The sequence below is a fragment of the Pelobates fuscus genome, chromosome 5, assembly GCF_036172605.1.
Source record: "Pelobates fuscus isolate aPelFus1 chromosome 5, aPelFus1.pri, whole genome shotgun sequence".
Lineage (NCBI taxonomy): Eukaryota > Metazoa > Chordata > Amphibia > Anura > Pelobatidae > Pelobates > Pelobates fuscus.
Genome location: NC_086321.1, coordinates 163,949,729 through 163,966,784, shown reverse-complemented (window position 1 = coordinate 163,966,784; position 17,056 = coordinate 163,949,729). Strand labels below are relative to the sequence as shown.

At 39.4% G+C, this 17,056-nt stretch overlaps 1 protein-coding gene across 2 annotated transcripts in view; it reads right to left on the bottom strand.

Annotated features, from left to right (window-relative positions):
- Positions 1-17,056, bottom strand: part of LOC134611079 (dehydrogenase/reductase SDR family member 4-like) — a 157,113-nt gene that overhangs the window by 90,299 nt on the left and 49,758 nt on the right. For both annotated transcript variants that reach the window (XM_063454625.1, XM_063454623.1), the window contains exon 4: positions 15,009-15,110. In XM_063454625.1, coding sequence (XP_063310695.1) covers positions 15,009-15,110 — 102 coding nt within the window. The remainder of the gene's footprint in view (positions 1-15,008; positions 15,111-17,056) is intronic.

Sequence of the window (17,056 nt, the reverse complement as noted above, 5' to 3'; positions counted from 1 at the left end):
GCATATGCACTGGGTCAATCTATCTACACTCCAAACACTCCTTTTACCCATCTCAAATCTCAACTGCCCTAACTCTGCAACCTCACTCTACAACTCCACTCTCTCCTCTCAACTTGACATCATGGCACCTCCTACAGTTAAACGCAGCAAGCGCCCCCAACTACAACCCTGGCACACTAAGCTGACCCGTTACCTCCAAAAATGTTCCAGAACTGCTGAACGCTGCTGGAGAAAGTCTCACTCTGCATCTGACTTTGTCCACTATAAATTTATGCTGCGCTCCTACAGCATGGCTCTTTCCTCTGCAAAAGTAAACTACTTCAAAACCCTCATAAGCACACTGTCCCATCAACCCAAACACCTGTTTCACACTTTTGATGCTCTTCTTCGCCCTGTGACTACCCCTCTTTCCACCACCTTGTCCGCCACAAACTTTGCATCTCATTTCACTGAGAAGATCTCTACAATCAGGAAAGAGATCTCTAATCTCTCTCCTTCCCCTATCATTATATCACCCAACCCCACTCCCCCTGCCATCCTATGCACATTTGCACCTGCTACAGCACAAGAGGTTTCTGCACTGCTCCTGTCCTCCCGCCCCACCACCTGCTCTCTCGATCCTATTCCCTCGCATCTCATCCGCACTTTGTCTCCCTCTCTTGCTCTTCCTCTCGCTAGCATTTTCAATCTCTCCCTTTCCTCTGGCACATTTCCCTCACCCTTCATACATGCAACCGTAACCCCGATTCTGAAAAGGCCCAACCTTGATCCCAACTCCCCATCCAACTACCGCCCTATCTCGCTACTCCCATTTGCCTCCGAGATCCTCGAGAGAGTTGTGTATGCCAGATTGACAGACTTTCTCGACTCCAACTCTCTGCTTGACCCCCTTCAGTCTGGATTCCGCGCTGGTCACTCTGTCGAAACTGCTGTGACCAAAGTATCCAACGACTTAATTGCCGCTAAATCTCACGGCCAATACTCTATCCTAATCCTCCTTGATCTTTCTGCCGCATTTGACACTGTTGATCATCAACAGCTTCTTCACATTCTTCGTAACTTTGGTCTACGGGATACTGCTCTCTCCTGGTGCTCCTCCTACCTCTCCCAGCGCTCTTTCAGTGTTTCTTTCTCTGGTTCCGCCTCTACTCACCAACCCCTCTCTGTCGGCGTCCCCCAAGGATCTGTCCTCGGCCCCCTACTGTTCTCTATCTATACTGCCTCCCTTGGTAAACTCATCAGCTCCTTTGGTTTCCAATATCATTTATATGCAGATGACACGCAAATCTACCTGTCCTCCCCTGATCTCTCTCCGCCCACCTTGACTCGTGTTTCTGACTGCCTCTCTGCTATTTCCAACTGGATGGCTGCTCACTTCCTTAAACTCAACCTGTCCAAAACAGAACTTCTAGTTTTTCCTCCCTCAAGTGCTGCTACTCCTGTTGTCTCCATCCAAGTCAACGGCGCTACTATCACCTCTACCTCGCAGACTCGCTGCCTAGGGGTTCTTTTCGATTCTGACCTCTCTTTTACTCCCCATGTCCAATCGATAGTCAAATCCTGTCTCTTCCAACTCAAGAACATAGCGCGCATCCGCCCATATCTAACGCCGGACGCGGCTAAGATATTGGTTCATGCTGTTGTTCTCTCTCGCCTCGACTACTGCAATCCCCTTCTGACCGGTCTTACATGTTCCCAGCTTGCACCGCTGCAATCTGTAATGAACGCGGCTGCGAGGCTTATTTTCCTGTCCGGTCGCACCTCCCACGCCTCCACGCTCTGTCAGTCCCTGCATTGGCTTCCAGTTAGATATAGGGCCCAATTCAAAATTCTGGCACTTGCTTACAAATCCCTACATAATGCTGCTCCAACATACCTATCCTCCCTCATACACAAGTATGTCCCGTCGAGACCCCTGCGCTCATCCCAAGACCTACGCCTATCCTCTGCCCGGATCCCCACTTCTGACGCTCGCCTTCAAGACTTCTCTAGGGCTGCACCTATTCTGTGGAACTCACTTCCCTCCTCAATCAGACTTTCACCCAGCCTCCACTCCTTCAAAAAATCTTTGAAAACTCACTTCTTCGTTAAAGCATATCAATTAAACTGTCAGCAGGCTTCTCATCCCCCACCCCTTGACTCCTTCCCTGCAACTGTCAAAAATGACCTACCAAGCACTCAATAAACCCTTCTCTAACAAACTATTTAATTCCCCTACTTTAACCCGTTTGTGTCACTATACCCCACTCCCTCTAGCATGTAAGCTCATTGAGCAGGGCCCTCAACCCCCTCTGTTCCTGTACGTCCAGTGGTCTGATCTCAATTATGTGTCTGTTAGTCCACCCATTGTACAGCGCTACGGAATTTGTTGGCGCTATATAAATAATAAAATAATAAAATAATAATAATCTAAACAAATATACTATACACATGTGGAAAGTGTATACAAAACTTCATTTATTGTATAAAACACAAAACATAAAAATATGAAACAACACCTCAAATGTCCAGCTCAGGTCTTAGTATAGAGAATAATATGGGGCCCCTTATTCATAGTTGTTATCCACAAAAGACTGATGTAAGAAATGTGTAAGAGATGTGCACATAAAAAATAAGAATAAAAAATGAAAAAAGTTTTCAAACGAAAAGGTTCATGTATATTCCGTAAAAAATATAAGATAGACGGATAGTACCCAAATGAATGAACCGTCTCACGGGGAGGGAGCTCGGAAACCGACCAAACACCCGGGTCAAGACTAAGGGGGTTGCGATTAGGATAACCCCAAATGTGAAATCACATCCACCAGAAATGGAACACTGTGGGGATTTCACCAAGGCAACTTACCCTGTTCGTCCGACCTTCGGATGAGGTATTGGGAGCACATCAACTCCAAACCGTGAGAGGTGCAGACAATGCCGTTCCCGCCAGGTCAATCGCCGAAAATCAATGTCGGATCGTAAAGGAAGGACCGGCTGGAAAGTTCAAATAGGTCGGCGGTGTGGTGAAGCAGCAGACAGCACGTCTACGCGTTTCGTCCTTGCTAGAGGACTTTTTCAAGACAATGTATGCTGTCTAAGAGCAGGGTATATATACCCACTCTTAATTATTTTACGAAGTGGTCATAATTGTTAATTGGTGCAATAAAATCATTAGCATATATATATGAAAAATGCTGCATGTTATTAAAGTAACACAGACTGCAATGAATGAGAGTATAATGAAATCATTTATAATTACTGAACTATGTCACATAATTAACTTCAAAAATGCATAATTAAAAATATATAATAAAAATAAAAATATATGACAATAATAGAATACTTAAATATCCATTTTCAAGATGTTTTCGCACAACTTGATTATATTAATAGACCTTAATTTCCTAGTCTTTTTTAAAAATAATGCAGTTAAATTATTATTTGAATCCTGGAAAATTAATTAAGAAAAAACATTAAAATGATACTGAGAACTCATATAAGACTCATATAAATATCATAGTGACCATAAGTTCTATAATGAATATCCAATATATATACGGTTCCCAATTGATTCTCCCCCACATATGGAACCAGTGAAAAGTCTTCCACTACCAGAGACAAAAAGTATATGTTACAGATCAATTCTTAGATGTTACATTCCACTTCTTCATTTAACCCATTAGGGGTAAGTGTATTAAGTCTAAAGATCCATTTGGTTTCTGCTGTAATTAGAGCTAATTTTCTATTAAGTGTGCTCTCTGCAATATGCTCAATACCCATCACTACTAGATGAGCAGGATTACTCTCATGGGCCATTTGAAAGTGTCTGGCCACCGAAGATTTTCTATCATGGTTGCTGATGGCTCGTCTGTGTTCCCTAAACCTGGCTTTTAATGGTCTCGAGGTCTGACCTACATATAGTAAGCCACAAGTACACATCAGTAGATATACAACAAATGGAGTATTACACAAGATTCTAGTGGATACCTGGAAATTCTCATCTTTAGAGGATGAACAGAAGTTCTTCCTTCCGTGACATATGTATTGACACGTTAGGCATCGGGTAGCACCGCATTTAAAGTTTCCTGCTTCACATAGTACCGATGTTTTATTGGTTTTTGTAGTCGGAAATTTGGAGGGAGCCAATAGATTCTTTAAATTCCTATTTTTACGGAATGTCACTCTGGGTACTTCAGGGATACTGAATCGAAGCCATGGATCCAAACGCAGAATCGACCAGTGATTTAAAAAAATTTTTTTTTTTTTTGTTTCATATTTTTATGTTTTGTGTTTTATACAATAAATGAAGTTTTGTATACACTTTCCACATGTGTATAGTATATTTGTTTAGATAGATTGACCCAGTGTATATGCCCATTTTTTCATTAGATTCAATATATTATATATATTTTTTATTTTGTGGTCATTGTGGTGGTTCCAGCTATAGTGGTCTTTACAATATTTTATTTTATTTTATTGCATGATTATTAGTTTATTTTTATTGGAGCGCTCACATACCAGATATATATCTTTTTAGTTTTACCATCAAACTTAATCTCACAGGCATTCAACACCATATGCTAATCTTACAACCAAAAAACACTAGTTTCATGGCCTCTCACCAGATTAAGACTATACTCAGAGGCATTCAGAAATCTGAACCCACACGTACATCACAGAGGCTACGCATAGATAACCATATCTTCAAAGCATTGTCTAACCTGCTTGATTTAAAACCTTTTGACACCAATACAAATTCTGTCATCAAAGCAGCAATATACATAGCTTTATGTGGATTCCTAAGACCTAGAGACACAACACAATCTACTCCAATTCTCCTCTATTCCCACTTAACAAAACACATGGATCATTACATCCTGACTCTACCTCACTCCAAAAACAGTCAGCACATACCAGTAAACATTCCATACTATCCCACGCACAACAGGTGGTGCCCCGTCAGGGTTCTTGTCTGATTTATATTATAAATATATATATTATATTTGTCTTTACTTTTGACAGTTGAAATAGAACCTCTTCCTCTGTAAACTCACGTGTAATAAATGACTCATTTATCCTTTTTCTTAACTGAGGTCCCTTTCCTTCATTTTCATCTGTAAATACCGAACAAAAATATTAATTGAGGCAGTCAGCTAGACCTTTATCCTCATCTACATACCTTCCTTCTTTTGTTTTTAATCTAAATAATCCTTGTTTTACTTTTCTTTTCTCATTTATGTATCTAAAAAAAGGTTTGTCCCCCTTTTTTACTGACTGTGCTATTTTCTCTTCTGTGTGTGATTTGGAAGCTCTTATAACTTGCTTAGCCTCTTTCTGCCTAATCTTATAGGTCATTCTGTCTTCCTCACTCTGGGTTTTTTTATAATTACTAAATGCTAGCTTTTTGTTTTTTACTATTTTGGCCACATCTGCGGAGTACCACAGTGGTTTCTTGAATTTTTTGCTTTTACTGACAAGCCTAATGCATTTTTCTGTTGCCTTCAGTAGTGCAACTTTTAAATAATCCCATTTCTTTTGGACTCCATATAAATTGCTCCAGTCTGATAATGACTCCTTTACACATATTCTAATTTTAGAAAAGTCTGTTTTTCTAAAGTCTAAAACTTTTGTTTTTGTGTGGTGTGACTCAGTCACTATACCACTTTAACGAACCAAGCGTATGTGTGTTATGTATAACATGGTTCTAGTGATCTATAGCGTTCGTATGCTGACGGCATGAAAACCGCCAGCCTTCATGCAATTGTTTCACGAACAGTGAATTTCAACACTGTTCATGAAACAAACAAACTGCCAAATGGAGACCACACACAGGAGGTCGTGTGGCTCCCATTAAGGATTGCAACATTGTTGCAATCGGTAATTAATAGGATTCAGGGTGGCTGTCATTCGACTACCGACCACGCGGCGGTCGGCCACCTTGGATCCTTTGTTAGCCCAGCGGTATTTGGTCGTCGAGTGCCTGGAACTAAAATCGGCTACTCGGCGGCACGAATACCGCTGGACTTCCAAGCCGTTCGGGAGCCCCGGTCCTTCGATAATGTGTTTCTCTAAGGTCAATCGGTAGTTTAAATGTAACTTAGAAATAATGTGTGTTTCATGCGGCGTTCGGTTATTTTAACTGGGATCAGAGCGGTACTTTCACGAAATGTGCGCTCATATCCCAGCTATCTACCAAACGTCCATTCGTTTCAATCTAACGAATATTTTAAAAGATATGTATTTTTATGTAGAATATTGGTTCTGCTGCACGAGGAGATAATCCACTTAATTGTATATTCTAGTGGGAGTATCCCTCTCGTGCAGCGGTGCCTGATGGGAGAAATGCCCAGGTTATTCAGTCCCCCATGTACAACCCCTGGAATGTCTGTAGGGAAACCCCTTGCATGGGGAATCCCATAAATACTGTGACCTGTGAATAAAGAACTCAGTTGACTCCCAGCCTATGTTTCGTCTAGTTCTTGGGAGACAAGGATTCTTATAACGCTACCTGGATTATTGTATGCTGTACCTGCCTATGTGGATTATTGCCTGCTTTTCCTGTCTACCAGCGGAGGCCTTGTGGATTATACTACCTCTCCGCTACATACAGGATTTGGCAACATATTGGATGCGAGGCTCAAAGGTGAGGCTAGAGTGGAGTATGATGCCAAGACAGCGTGCTTGCAAGGATGGACGTATGTGGATACCACTAACTTGAAGGGAGAGCGAAAGAAGAGGATCAGTATTAGGAAGAGGAAAGAGAAGGAGCCTAGTTTAAGAGAGATTGAGTTACAGAAAGCGGGAGGACATCCAGTCAGATGTAAGAAAGGCAAGCAATGACACGTTGCAGGGCGGCAGGGGAGAGGTCAAGGGAGGAGAGATATATTTGGGTGTCATCAGCATACTGGAGGTAGGGGAATCCAAAAGAGGCAGTATAAAGAGAAAATAGAGAAAATAGAAGGGGACCACGGACAGAGCCTTATGTGTGATATGGCTGTATAATATTTCATATGTTGCTCAACTATATCGTCCGAGTACAGCAATACCCTCATATGTACACGTTGAAGGGCCACATTTGAGACATTCCAGGTTTTTTTTTCAAATTTTTAATTTTTATGTTGGGTCCATGTCCCACCTTTGAGGTTTTTTTTTATTTGTTTAGCAGGTTGCTTATTCCAACAACCCCACATAGGCATACCATTTCATGGGACCATTTTTTTGCTAGCCTGTACCAATGTTTTTTAAACTTTTTCTTACTTTGATTTTTTTTAGTATTTTAAAACGGTATAACCATGTTAATTTTTTTTTTTTTTTTTAAAGCGAACACTTTTTTTCAGCAGTGAGAAGGAGATCAGCACTAATCTGTCTCCCTGCATCAACCTACATCACACTGCATAGAACAAGTCACCCTTTAAAATCTCAATCAATCAAAAATGGAGACTTTTGAGGAAAGCTAAAAACTAGTCATCATTAACTTCAAAAGAGGTAAAGTTTAAGCTAAAGAAGTAATGTAGAATGGATGTGCACAAGTTAACAATTTCAGAGATTTGCATCAAACTGATCTCGGTGGGCAGGTTGCAAGAAAAAGGACATTACTCAATACTAGACTATATAAAAGCCCATCTAGAGTTTTCTAAAAAGCAAGAGCCTGACACATGTTATCAGTAAGACATTTTGAGGTCAGATAAGGCCAATAGAGCATTTTGGCTTCAATCCAAACTGCTATTGGGAAAACTGAGTATATTGATGGCAGCATTATGCTTTAGGGTTCTTTTCATTAGCATGGCCTGGAAATCTGGTTAACATGAAGGAGGAAAGGTGGATTGTGGTGTTGATGTTAAAACTGTACTGGTAAAGACATTCATTTTAAAAGATTAAAGTGCAGACCTTTAATATGAAGTTATTATTTGACCGAAATTATTAGTAAAATGCTATAAAGTAAAATACAATAAAAGCTGAAGCATGGGAGAATGTTTACATTTTATCAGAAAAGTGATCCAAAGCACAAGGAAAAAGCATGTTTTAAAATGGTTTAAGAAAAAATATGAATACCCTACAAAATCACCTTTCAAAGATAAATATGTACAAGAATTGCTCCCAGTCAGTGTGGAAATCTGTACGATATTTCCACTAAACCCTTAAATTGAATGTGAAAAGTAACAATTACTTTGCATAAATCAGTCCCAAAATACACTGAATACATCAGTATAAAAACAAAGGGACTAATGTCAGTCCATACATAAGCTGACATGCATTACAAGAAGATGAGTAAATGCTGGCGCTTTAAGGAGGTATGGTAAGTATTTCTTATTTTTTTAATTGAATACATCATGCATCTCTAAGAAATACAAACCATACCTCCTTAGAGCACCAGAATTTTCTCATGTTCATGTAAAGCATGCCAGCATCTGAATGGAGTGACAGTCACTTTGCTCGTATACTCACTAGTCAACACTAGTAGAGTCATTTAGGGAGTTACAATAGCAACCAGCACATGACTGCCTGTTAATGATCTTTTTTGCCATCATCAATTAAACATCAGTGAAGTTAATGAAAGGTGAGAGACAAACTTAATTTCACCCAAGCTGAACACTTCCTAGTAAAACTGCTAGCACAATGAATAGGCATCTTTCAAAAGAACATAAGTACATAACTAAATTAATTAAAAAATTGAATGGACAAAAGTTTGTCCTACAAGCAATCCGTTCATTTTATTTGTTATAATTTGTATTCATTCATCTTTCATAAGAATGGATGAATTGCCGAAAATTCTGGCAAAAACATTTTTTATACAAAATGTAATTAAATGCTGGCGCTGATATCAAGGTCAACCAGTCATAAGACCTTCAAAAACATTTCTAAATATAGGAAATGTTACTGCACTCAAACACATATGGTTATCAAAAAAACATGTAGTTCTAATTTTTTAGTGTATGAAATATAAACTAGGGTGAAAAATAAAGAAAAAAGAAAAATTTAGAATTGTAAAAAAAAAAAAAAAAAAAGTCCCAAGTATAGTCCTCAGATCTCCAATAATATTGTTTTGGTTAGATCTCACCAAGATATGTAATCAGTGATAGGGGCCGATCTGGCTCACAAGTCCATAAAGTATATCCAGGCTTCTTGGATGCCCTGTCCAGTGTTTTGTCAGGCACCTGCACACTGTGGGTCTTTAATCCCTTCTAAGGCCCTGGCTCAGATGGGGAAAGCAAAGGTTTATATAGGGGAAGGCACCTTCCCTTTTTTGTGTGGAACGCCCCTGACGGGCCTCGTATTAGTGTTTCCCAAGGTTCTGTTTCCAGCATCATCACGCAGCAATGCTGGGAATGTTCAAATAACTTTATTGATACAAATGGCATTTGTATATGTTACAATACCACAATATAAACATTTGAACACATGGGCATATTTCCAGCCAAAAAGGTTTAGAATATTGGGAGTCTGGATACTCCAATAAATATCTCATCCCCAAAAGAGGGATATAAACAAAAACATGTAGCAAGAAGGTGATGTTGTAAATAAATCAATATAGGGCCATGCAAATGCATTTCTTATATTAACCAAGAAAAATAATTAGGAAAATAAATGTCAACAAGTATTAATAAAAAAAGGGGAGACAACAGAAAAAGCATATTTTTTTTTAAAAAAAAAGGAAAAATGCAAACATGAAGTTTTTAATTTATTTTTTACCAGTGTTGTAGAGGAAGAGGTATGTATCATGACTACACAAAGGTGAACCTGTATATTTTCAATACGTCGGACCATGAATGGTCAAATTGTCTTAGGAAGCAAGCTGGACCTTACTTGGTCAAATTAGGACACACTACAATCAAGCAGCTATTACCCCAATAATTAGAAATTATATCCCTGTAAATTATGTTTTTGCAAGTATTTATTCAATTGCAGTTTAAACAGAGAATTCCATATCCTTATTGCTCTTACGGTAAAAAACAAAAAACAAAAAAAAACACAACCTTTTCTTTGCCTTAGATGAAATCTCCTTTCTTCCAGCCTAAATGTGTGACACCTTGTGTCCTATATATAGCCCTGTTTATGAATGGATTTCCAGATAATGGTTTGTACTAGCCCCGAATATATTTGTATAATGTTATCATATCCCCTCAGAGGAGCCGTTTTTCCAAACTAAAGAGATTTAAATTGTTTAACCTTTCGTTGTAACTAAAATGCTCCATTCCTTTTATCATTTTTTTTGTAGCTTGTCTCTACACTTTTTCTAGTGCCATGATATCCTTCTTTAGAACAGGTGCTAAAAATTGCACAACATATTCAAGGTGGGGTCTTACCAGCAATTTATAAAGAGGCAAAATTATATTTTCATCCCGAGAATTGATGCCCCTATTTATACATGACAAAACCTTACTGGCCTTAGCAACTGCAGATTGACATTGCATATTGCTGCCTAATTTGTGGTCTATAACAATTTCCAAATCCTTCTTGTGTGTGGTTATCACTAATTCACTACCATTTAGGGTGTAAGTTGCTTGTGCATTCTTGACCTTGAAGTGCATAACTGCATTTCCCTACTTTAAATTTCATCTGCCATTTTAGTGCCCAGTCCCCCAATCTATCCAAATCCCTCTGCAGCAAAGCAATTTCCTGCTCACATTTTATTACTTTACAAAGTTTTGTGTCATCTGCAAACACTGATACATGGCTTTCAATGCCTATTTCAAGATAGTTCATAAACAGAACCCTGAGGGACACCACTTACCACTTTTGTCCAGCCTGAAAATTTACCATTAATGGCAACTCGTTGTACTCTTTCCTTAAGCCAATGTTCTACCCAAGAACAAGAATATTCATCTAGACCAATTTCTTTTAGTTTGAAGACTAACCTATTGTGAGGAACAGTATCAAATGCTGTGGCAAAATCCAAGTAGATCACATCCACTGCAACATCCTGATCTATACTTCTACTTACTTTTTCGTAGAATACAATTAGGTTAGTTTGACATGACCTAAGTTTCATGAAACCATGCTGATTATTGCTAATAACAAAGTTCTTCCCAATGAATTACTGAATATTATCCCTTAATAGTCCTTTAAATATTTTCCCAGTCACAGAAGGACTATTATTTCCAGGCAAGGATTTTGAACCCTATTTAAATATAGGAACATTCGCCTTCCTCAAATCCTCCGGTACAATACCTGAAAAAAAAGTATCTTGAAAAAATTAATTCTGAGATTCACTTATTTCTCCACTTTGCTCCATAAGTACTTGTGGGTGAATACAGTCAGGCCCCGGAGCTTTATTTACATTACTTTTCATTAACTGCTGTGGCACCTTTTCTCAAGTCATCCAATCACAAGTTATCTGCAGCATCTATGTTTTTTGCAGCAATCATTTGCATATCTCTTGCCATAGAATCCTCATTAAAGGACCACTATAGGCACCCAGACCACTTCATCTAAATGAAATGGTCTGGGTGCCGGGTCCTCTAGTTTTTACCCTGCAGCAGTAAACATCGCAGTTTCAGAGAAACTGCTATGTTTTCTCCGAGGGTTAATCCAGCTTCTAGTGGTGGTCTCCCTGACAGCCACTCAAGGCCGCTTCCGTGATTCTCACTGTGAAAATCACAGTGAGAAGATGCTGGTCGTCCATAGGAAAGCATTGAGTAATGCTTTCCTATAGGCGGTTTGAATGCACGCGCGGCTCGTGCATTCGGCGCCAGCAAGAGGAGGAGAGTTCCCCAGCGCCTCAGGACCCCGGCACTGGAGAAAGGTAAGTGGCTTAAGGTTTATCCCCTTCAGCCCTGTGGGAGGAGGGCCCTGATGATGGAGAGGGAACCTAATGACCCTAAAGTGCCAAGGAAACAAGTTAGCTTTCCTGGCACTATAGTGGTCCTTTAATATATACAGCAGTGCACTGTAAATAATCTCTCACTAAAAAATAAGAATTATAAATTGAAGGAAAAAAATAAATTATAATACATCTTTACATTCACCTCTCCTAGCAACCACCTATCCAGCAAACAGAAAAATAAATAAAGGGAGGTACTTCATTTTGACTAAACACTGTGGTGTTGTTGGTGATGGTAACATTGAGAGTGCATAAGCTCCACTGTATAAGAGACAGAGAGACAGCAGACATGGATGGTTTTGGAAATGGTGGACTAGATGCAAGTGCAAACTAACTGCTGGAGAAAATACAGAGCTCCTGTCAGTCCTCTCCACACTCTCCTCTTAATTCCTCTATATCATACTCAGATGTAAAATTGCTATGTCTGCAGTAGTCGGGGAAATATAATTACCAATGGCTAAATCACATCCACCATCACCACCAGATATTCTAGACACAACTTTGGTATGCTTTGCCAAGTTTTCATTAAAGTGTGACTCTTATTGACCCCACAAAGTAAACTCTGCTGTACTCTCCTTTAGTTGCTTCTTGAGGGGGAGGGTGTCACCAAAAAGTTAGAATGCTAGAACTAGCAGTGATAGAACCAGCTTGTTACAAAACCCCTATTTTGCCTTCCCCAGAGCAATTCGCCTCCTCAGTTTGGGAAATTATTTAAACTTTGGTTCTCTTAGCTCCTACCAAACGGGATTATAAAGCACCGAACACCAACCACCGCCATGGCTCATTAAAGTCAAAGTAACCGCAAGAATGAAGTGCTTGGTCTGTGTGGCCGCCGTTCGTATAAACAAACGCCACGTGGTGGAGAAAACAGCGGCCATCTTGTCACCTGAAAGCAGGCAGCGGGATTGGCCATTGAGTGTCTGGAACTCAGAGGTGGACATTCGACGGTATGAACACCGGTAAAACAATGCAAAGGCCAGCTTCTGTTCGCGACAAGCCAGGAGAGCGCTAATCGGTAGGTTTGTTTGGATGAACCTCACGAACAAATGCTACCAATGAGCCAGGGGAACGGTTTGCCTTTTAATATGTTTTGGAACTCCCGAACATGACAGACTGCTGCCTCTAAAACTGTGGAACTATTTTAAGCAGGCGCCTCACTAGCGGTTGGTCAAAGCTTCACCCGGTGGTGATTAGGCTGTGTTCGTGGAATCTGAGCGCTTTTTGGATATGTTAGGCGCTCAGATCCAGGCTATCCAGGGGATATATAAACTATGGAAGTTCCTTTATGTGAATTATGTATTTTTGTGTGTTTTCTGTAAATTGTCTTTTTGTCTAGTCATGGTGACATGGCATTTTGGGAACATTTTGTGGGAGTGTCATAGGCAAGCTTTTTGTGTCCTTGAACTGTATAAAAAGCAGGCCATTGAACCTGAATTAAACACAACCATTTACCCCTTTATGAAGTCTCGGTTCATGTTTGGGGAATTGGGAGCTATATTCACTATAATCACTTTTGCGCTTGGGACTTGGAAGCTTCATGACAGACATACTCAGTCTGAGTATAAGGGGTCTGTTACACAGCTGTAGTGCCAAGGTAAGCTGCAGTACACGTCGTTGCATCATGACAAGAATGAGATAAAAATTAAATAACTGCATCTGGGTATTAAATCAGACAGAGGACATGCGGTTTACCCTACTATCCTGAGGCTGAATACTATGAACAGTGGTGATGGCAGTGGTTAGGGAGGCAGCAGTGGTAGAGGTGTTAGAAATCTTCATGGCTGAGGTGTTCAAATTATCAGAAACCATGGCACTACTGCTGATTGTGGATTATGGAACATAACCCCTTCCTACACCTGGTCTTAGTTTTGGTTTGGTAGTACATTATTGTGTGTAAAGTAACAAGTTTTTTAAGCACAGATAGATGCTTGTATGCAAAATGGGTTAGTGCAGGGATGGATCTACTGTCGGTGCAGCGGGGGACCCACACACTTTGGGGGCCTGATCGGTTGGACCATGCACTTAGGGACACCTAATGGGTATTGATGAACTCAGCGGCCCTTTAAGATTGGGCCCCTTTTAAATCAGCAGCCAGGGAGGAAGTGAGAGCATGTCGTTCCTCCCAGCTACATGTAGAAAAAACGCACTCTAGGTTTTCCAGTATATAAAACATAACTTCTTTATATGACCCAATAAGAAGTCGACGTTTCACTTTCATCGGATATATGAAACCACACTCCCAGAGTTTGCTGAGAAAAGGAGGTGTGGCCAGCTTCAGTCTCACGTAGGTAGGGAGTGGCCATCTTAAGTGAATCGTCCAGAAGATGTTATGTTTGGTGTAAACAACAGCTTTACATTTCAAAGCTAGTGAACCACTCATAGACAGATGTTATGTTGTTAATGCAACTCATCAGCATGAGGTTGGTTACTGGCTTGCTATTGAGGCTTGGCATTACTTGCAGAGCACAAACCAAGCAACTTGCAGGACTCAAAGGGTCTGTTGCCAATGGTTTGCGGTCATATAATACAAGACACATTCACATTTAATGTTGTGAATGATCAGTGTAAATGGTATGCTAGTCTCACAGTAGAATCAATAACCACAGCTAGGCAAAAGCATTTAATTTCATAATACTATGGCTTTCTTTACTCCAAATAGTTATTTTTGTGTTGATGTTGCTTTCGTGCAGAGAGAACTTATGGACATTATATTTCTGGATAGCACTTATGGATGAGATTATGGATGACATGAATTGGAATAGGTTTTCTTTGTAATGGAACAAGTGAGAAAATATTATGAGACCTGAACCAAGATTTATCGATGGAAAAGCTATTTCGTTCCTCTAAGCTTTTGTCCATTCTCACAGTTCTCATATTCTCTTTTTCTTCTTCTATGTTTTATCTCACAAAATGCACACTCACAGCTGTGCATACATTCTAAATATAGCTATGCAGAATATTATTAGAAAGGTAGGATGCATGTACATTGTTATATTGCATTCTGTAGAATGTATACCAAGTGAAATATGGCATACAGAATATTTAAGAAGAAAGGTTAAGAAATGTTTACATTTCACTGGTGTGCACTATGAATGTTTAAAAAAAAAAAAAAATATATATATATATATATATATATATATATATATACATATACACATACACATGCACAAATATACATATATACACACAGTTATTTTTTGCCACTTACCTTTTCCCAAATACTCTCAGTAGTTTCTAAAATTGGACCAACAAAAGGATTCACTGCTGCGTTACAGACAAGAATGTCAATTTTACCATACTCCTCAAGAGCCTAAAGAAGAAAAGAAAAGTAATTGCAGTTGATAGAGTTTGAGAAAAAAAAACAAAAAAAAAACACCCCTACATATATTAGAATGCTTGTGTAACCTTTACAACACTTCAAGAGTTTGGTCTAATTAGCCTAAAAAAGATCTGCCCCACTTTCTCTGGAAGCTAGCAAGGTAAGAGTATTTATTAGCTACTGAAATTGGTGTTTCTTCAGCAAGAATATGTTCAGTAGACTTGCGCAATTCAGTTCAGCAGAACCACTAAAAAAAAAAAAACCACACACACACACACACACGTTACTACTTATCTAAGCCCTATATTAGTTTTATTGCTAACCACATTGGGCCACTCACAGTTATTCACACAGTAACAGGAAGTTTGATCAACAAATGGAAGCAATAAGCTTCTAGCCCCACAGCACTGGTGTCCAACCATGATATGGGTAACTTATAAATTATATTTTCTGTTATATTTTACTCGCTTATGTTTTTTAGGTTTTACAACCTGTTAACCACAGATGATCCTAAGACTGATTTTCGCATTCAGCGTGGCAGAAGCCACCTCTAGCGGCTGTAAGGAAGACAGCCACTAGAGGCTGGATTAACCCTTCATAGGTAAACATAGCAGTTTCTCCAAAACTGCTATGCTTACATATGAATGGTTAAAACCTAGGGGACCTGGCACCTAGACCACTTCATTGAGCTGAAGTGGTCTGGGTGACTATAGTGGTCCTTTAAAAGACTTTTTATCACTATCTATTGTAGTCCCTGGAGACTTAATGACTCTTAACTGATGCACAGTTCAAACAAGAACTCGTTCTTGTGATTCAATGATACTACCCCCCCCCCCCCCCCCCACAACAATGAGACTCCGGAATTTTCACATAAAACAATTTAGCAAGCACATAAGCCTGTGATTAGAGGGGAAAAAAAACAAATTCACATTTCACTGAATGCAGCATTGAAATACCAAATTCTGCAAATTACAAAAGCTATAACAAGCCCATAACCAGCTATAGACAGGATATCAGCTCCATTGATTGAGATCCAGCAAACTCTTAGCCCAGAAACTGAAAGCTAAACAAACCAAATCAGAAAATAGCCAATGTGGCGTCACCTAAAGATATTGGCAACACCTTTGTAAAATACTACGCTACACTATAGAAGATACCCAGACACATCAATCCCAGAAACAAGACATGAATAAACTATTTGAGTTCAAACTCACTGCCCAGACTGACACCACAACAATTGAATTATCACCTCCAATCAGCCTGGGACATATCCTCCCACTGATCATTCACAAGGATCAAGTGGACTTTATGAAGGGAAGGCAGTGGGGAGATGGTACACTAAAAGTCCTGGACATATTGCTTAGTATATAACGGATGAAAAGAGGGTGCATAACCCTTTCCTGGATACAGAGAAAGCCTTTGACTGACTGAATTAGATGTTCCCAAAAACAGTTCTCTATCAATTTGAAGTTTCAGAAGACTTCCTTTAGGCAGTCAGTGTCCTATACAATAAACCATCATCACAGGTTCTAAATGCCAATTTTGTATCCGACTACTTTCCAATAACAAACGGTATGCATAAGGATTGTATGCTATCCTATCACCACTTCTTTATGTGATGGCTTTGGAACCTCTGACAGAGGCCATTAGGAAACATGATTCAGTCCATAGGGTGGTGGTGGTGAGAGATAAATAATAAAAGGCAAATAAATGCTCATTTGACATCTCACAGACTTTCACTCAACCTCAAATTTCCCTCCCAAATCTTATTGAGGTCATTACAGAATATATATTATAAAAAAAAACAAAAAACTATTAGAAGTTATACGTAACAAAAATGCAGGCCATGGGAATGGGCATACATACTGACTTCTTAAATAGTTTAAAATCAACATTTACATTTGACTAGAAAACAGACTAACATTCTTAGGAATCCA